The following is a 5,052-nucleotide window of genomic DNA, read 5'->3' as shown; positions in this document are numbered from 1 at the left end:
TTTTTTTGAGAAGTGTCTGTTCATATCCTTAGCCCACTTTTTGACAGGGTTATTCCTTGTAAATTTGGTTAAGTTCCTTGTAGATTCTGGATGTTAGCCCTTTGTCAGATGGATAGATTGGAAAAATTTTCTCCCATTCTGTAGGTTGCCTGTTCACTCTATGATAGTTTCTTTTGCTGTGCAGAAGCTGTTTAGTTTAATTAGATCCCATTTGTCAATTTTGACTTTTGTTGCTGTTTTGGTGTTTTAGTCATGAAGTCTTTGCCCATGCCTATGTCCTAAATGGTATTGCCTAGGTTTTCTTCTAGGGTTTTTATGGTTTTAGGTCTTAGGTTTAAATCTTTAATCCATCTTGAGTTAATTTTTGTGTAAGATGTAAGGAAGCGGATCCAGTTTCAGTTTTTTCAGCACCATTTATTAAATAGGGAATCCTTTCCCTATTGCTTATTTTTGTCAGATATGCCACTGGGATATGAAAAAACAAACAAACAAACAAGCAAACAAAAACTCTTGCAGCTAGCTCAGTGTCTGCCCAAACGGCTGCCCAGTTTTGTGCTTGAAACCCAGGGATCTTGTATAGGCACCTGAGGGTATCTCCTGGTCTGTGGGTTGCGAAGATTGTGGGAAAAGCGTAGTATCTGGGCTGGATAGCACAGTCTGTCATGGCAGGGTCCCTCATGATGTCTCTTGGCTAGGGAGTGTGTTCCTTGACCCCTTGCATTTCCTGGGTGAGGCGACATCCCACACTGCTGCTGCTCACCCTCTGTGGGCTGCATCCACTGTCTAACCTGTCCCAATGAGATGAACCAGGTATCTCAGTTGAAAATGCAAAAATCACCTGCCTCTGTGTTAGTATTGCTGGGAGCTGCAGACTGGAGCTGTTTCTATTCAGCTTTCTTGCCCAGGAATACATCATACTATTTCATCTCAAGAACAGATGCATATAAGCGGTCAGGGAGGTGGCAGGGGTGGTATAAGAGGAGATCTTGTAAATACATCTTCCTATTTCATCTTGCTTAGGGATGGATATTTTCAGCATTAACAACGTTATGATAGACAATGTTAGTCTATATTTCTATGTTAGTTCCATGATAGCACCAGAGGAATATGCAACCAGCCTCCTTAGGGAATGGTTTTGAAATATCTCATTTGTTTGAGTGTGTCCTTTATGGTTTGTTAACAGATCTGTCAGGCTGGAAAATCTACCTTTAAAAATAATTAGAAATGGAATTTAAACTTGTTTCTAATATAATTTTAAGTTTCTACCTGACAGAATATGTGTATCTAGTTTCTACTTAAATTATTTCTCCAGTTTTTAGTCTGAGAAGACACCCCGGAGGGGGAGACTTCACCTCTGAAAACAAATAGAAATGGAATTGAAACTTGTTTCTAATACAAATTTAAATTTCTACATAAAATTATTCTCCTTCAGTTTTTAGTCTGAGAAGACACTCTGGAGAGGGAGACTTTTAGGTTTAACAAGTGAAAAAAAGAGGCTGTTTAGGCCAAAGGGAAAACAGTGGCTAATGAAATAACCATAAGCAGTAAGCAGAGATCAACTCAGAAACTTTCTTTTTTTGAATAAAGAGAGAATAAAGTGCTACATCATTTTCTCCAAGCCAAAAAGATCAGGAAATGGAAAGAAATAGAGCTTCTAAAACGAATGGAGTTTCTTTCATAGCCCAAGAAAGGATTATGGGGCAGCTCTTCTTTCTCAGCCCACACTTATTAGGGACTTTATAAGTAATGATCAAATGAACAATGCTTCTTACTCCTAGTGTGGACAACTGTCACCTGGAATCACCATGTTCTCCTGCAACACCAGCACTTCTGGCCAGTCTACCTTCCTCCTCACTGGTTTTCCAGGCCTGGAAGCCTCTCATCGCTGGGTTTCCATCCCCATCAACCTCATCTGTGTGGTTTCCATCCTGGGTAACAGTATCATCCTCTTCCTGATCTGCACAGACATAGCTTTACAGGAACCCATGTACATCTTCCTGTCCATGCTGGCAGCCTCTGATCTGGGCCTCTGTGCCTCCACCTTCCCCACCATGGTGCGTCTCTTCTGGCTGGGAGCTCGTGAGCTGCCCTTTGATCTCTGTGCAGCACAGATGTTCTTCATCCATGTCTTCACCTATGTGGAATCCGTGGTACTGCTGGCCATGGCCATTGATCGCTTTATTGCCATCCGGGACCCTCTGCATTATGCCACAATCCTTACCCGCTCAGCCACGGCCAAAGTGGGAACTGCCATTCTGGTAAGGGCTGTTCTACTCAACCTCCCAGGACCTATCCTCCTGCAGCACCTGCTCTTTCCCCAGATCGGTGTGCTTTCTCACTGTTACTGCCTGCACTGTGACCTTGTCACAGACCTTGCCTGCTCAGATACCCAAATCAACAGCCTGGTTGGCCTGGTTTCCATCCTCTTCTCACTGTGCCTTGACTCCTCCATCATCATGCTCTCATATGCCCTGATCCTACGAACAGTGCTGGGCATTGCATCACCTGGGGAACAGCTCAAGGCACTCAACACATGTATGTCACACCTCTGCATTGTTCTCATCTTTTATTTGCCCAAACTGGGGCTTTCTGTGTTGCACCGAGTAGAGAAACACAGCTACACTTCTCTGGCAGTGCTCATGGCCAACCTACACTTCTTGGTCCCACCCTTCATGAACCCCATTGTGTATTCCATCAAGTCTAGGCAGATCCGTCATAGCCTCCTAAAGCACCTCCAGCAGAAGAGGATTGATGCTTTCTAGAACAGCAGAAGGATCCTGACACATGACCCTGGGACTTGGGGGTGGAGGAGGACTTGCTCTAGAGAGTTGATTTTTGAGGTTTTTGGGTGATTCAGCCCTGTTGCAGTTTTTGGAGACTAAAAGTGTCGTAAAGCTTATTAAAGTATCACCTTGATAATCTCATTGCTCTGATTAGAAATGAGTTATCTCAAACTCATATATGCTATGATATCTCCTTATCCAGAGGGCTTAACTAAACAGAATGTGTGCATCTATGTGTACAGGTACCTCTCCCCTCCCCTGAATTTTTCTTTCTTGTTTGACTTATAAGCCTGTGGATGAGCTGCAGTAAACTATATTTGCCTTAATACCAGCCCTCTTTTCTCAAATTTAATATTAACCGGCTCATCTAACAAGAATCTGAAAAGGGAGGTGGGTGGTAGGGAAACACATGTGACAACAGTATACATACCAAATTTATTTGCAGTTATTTGCAGCTTAGGGAGTGGTAGTTTCCTCTTGGTTCTCTATTTCTGATTGCGCAATAGAGACAGTTTGGCATTGCCAAGTCTAGGGAAGTTGCTCACTATAACTTCTGGATAGTGCTGGTTTCTCAGGTAACCAATGGTAAGGGTGGAATAGTCATCCACTTTCACAGCTGTTGATCTGCTAAAATGTCAGCTCCACAAGGTCAGGGATTCAGGGTTATTTTGTTCACTGATGTATTCCCAGCTCCAAGAACAATGTCTATCATATAGTAAGTGCTTAATACATATCGTTGAATAAACGGGTAGGGTAGAGGCAGGAGCAAAAATTTCTTGACAATGGATCCTCAGGAAGGGAGGGGACTGAGCCATCTGAATGTCTGAGCTCTGTGGGGTAACAAGCAGTTGATAAACTGAAGTGTAATGAGATAAAGATAATGTCAGAAGCACTGGGGACAAGGTGTAATTCTCTATAATACATGGTCAGAAGACTGTCTCTAAGGATGCAGCTCAGAGAGGAGCTAAGTTTATTGTGGTGCTTTTTCCAAAGCTGCTTTCAAACTTCTAGAAGGAAGTTTACCCAGAAACTGAAGGATGTTTCAGCACTATCATGGCCCTTGGCCTGCTCAGTTCTAAAATATTTGTACGTTTCTTGAAGAATTGAAATAGGGATATTCCTAGTAGGAAACCACTCAAATTTAAAAGAAACAGTAGTGATAGAGCTGTTAGAAGATACATTGTCTATTTCTATGGCCATCCAGACAAATGGCAATTTAATGACTGTGGTCATTTTTGTGTGTCATTTTCATTAATTGAAACAAGACAGAATGAGGAATTTGGAAGCAAGAAGGCAGTGTGGGAGCTGTGAATTCTGTACAGGCAGTTCTAGTTGGATTGTTTCTCCTGCTAGATTATATTTACATTGGCCATCATAGTATGGCTTCCAAGGAACTCAGGGTCCTGTGCCTATCAGTAACTAGGAGGCCACTGCCAATGCAGATAGATATATCTGAAGTCACAGATCCTGCTCATAGAGCTCAAGAAGTAAGGATAGCAAAGTTGTCATTATGTCTAGTAGTAGCCAACCGGAAGTTTCAGTAAATCCAGTTTGACCAGCCACTTTAGAAAGGGAGGTCATTTGAAAAGATAGCTTGTACATATACACAGCAAATTTCCTTATCAGGGCCATATATCACAGGCTGAATAGGAAAGAGTGTTATTCAGGCCCTTCTGTCTGCTTCACTTATAACCCCAGTAACAAGAGGGTTCTGATCAGGGAGCCAGCATATCCATCCAACTGAGGTTCCCTCCAACCTCTATCAGAAACCTTACACTGACATGATGCTATTCAGGACCATAGACATTTTTCGCAGTTAAAACAAAAGAAAACACATTGTATACAGAGCCCTGAGGCTGGAAAATTCCCATTCAGAGGGTTACCAGAATAAAACTTGGATATCAGACATCTGATCTAGGATTGTAGGGATCTTGGGCTTTGTCATATTTGTCTTTTATCCAGAGTAGTTCTGAGCTTGGAGACTGCTCCCCCCACCCTTAATCTCTATCACCATTTTTCTTGCTATTTCATGACTGCAGTGACCTCAAGAGCTGGAAGGGATATGGGGATCTATGCCTACACAACTTTACCTTCAGTGTGCAGGCTTCTCGGCATGCTTCATAATGCCTTCTTTTGCTTCACAGGCCAAATTGCTACAGTACTGTAGTATCTGAGACTGACACAAGGGAGTCCTGAGATGGTCTCTAAAAAGCTTTGCTACTAGTTTACCAGTTAAGAGATTATTAGGGTGTGATATGCAGTGGAGTTT

General features: G+C 42.5%; 1 protein-coding gene across 1 annotated transcript; it reads left to right on the top strand.

The window, feature by feature from the left end:
- Nucleotides 1-1,696: 1,696 nt before the first annotated feature.
- Nucleotides 1,697-3,792, top strand: LOC108307492 (olfactory receptor 51G2-like). The gene has a single exon (XM_017532846.2). The coding sequence runs from the start codon at nucleotides 1,806-1,808 to the stop codon at nucleotides 2,760-2,762; it is 957 nt and encodes a 318-aa protein (XP_017388335.1). The 5' UTR covers nucleotides 1,697-1,805; the 3' UTR covers nucleotides 2,763-3,792.
- Nucleotides 3,793-5,052: the final 1,260 nt, after the last annotated feature.

Source organism: Cebus imitator, unplaced genomic scaffold (genome assembly GCF_001604975.1).
Source record: "Cebus imitator isolate Cc_AM_T3 unplaced genomic scaffold, Cebus_imitator-1.0 Scaffold79, whole genome shotgun sequence".
Lineage (NCBI taxonomy): Eukaryota > Metazoa > Chordata > Mammalia > Primates > Cebidae > Cebus > Cebus imitator.
Note: the sequence above shows the minus strand (reverse complement) of the source record. Positions and strands in the feature narration are given on the sequence as shown.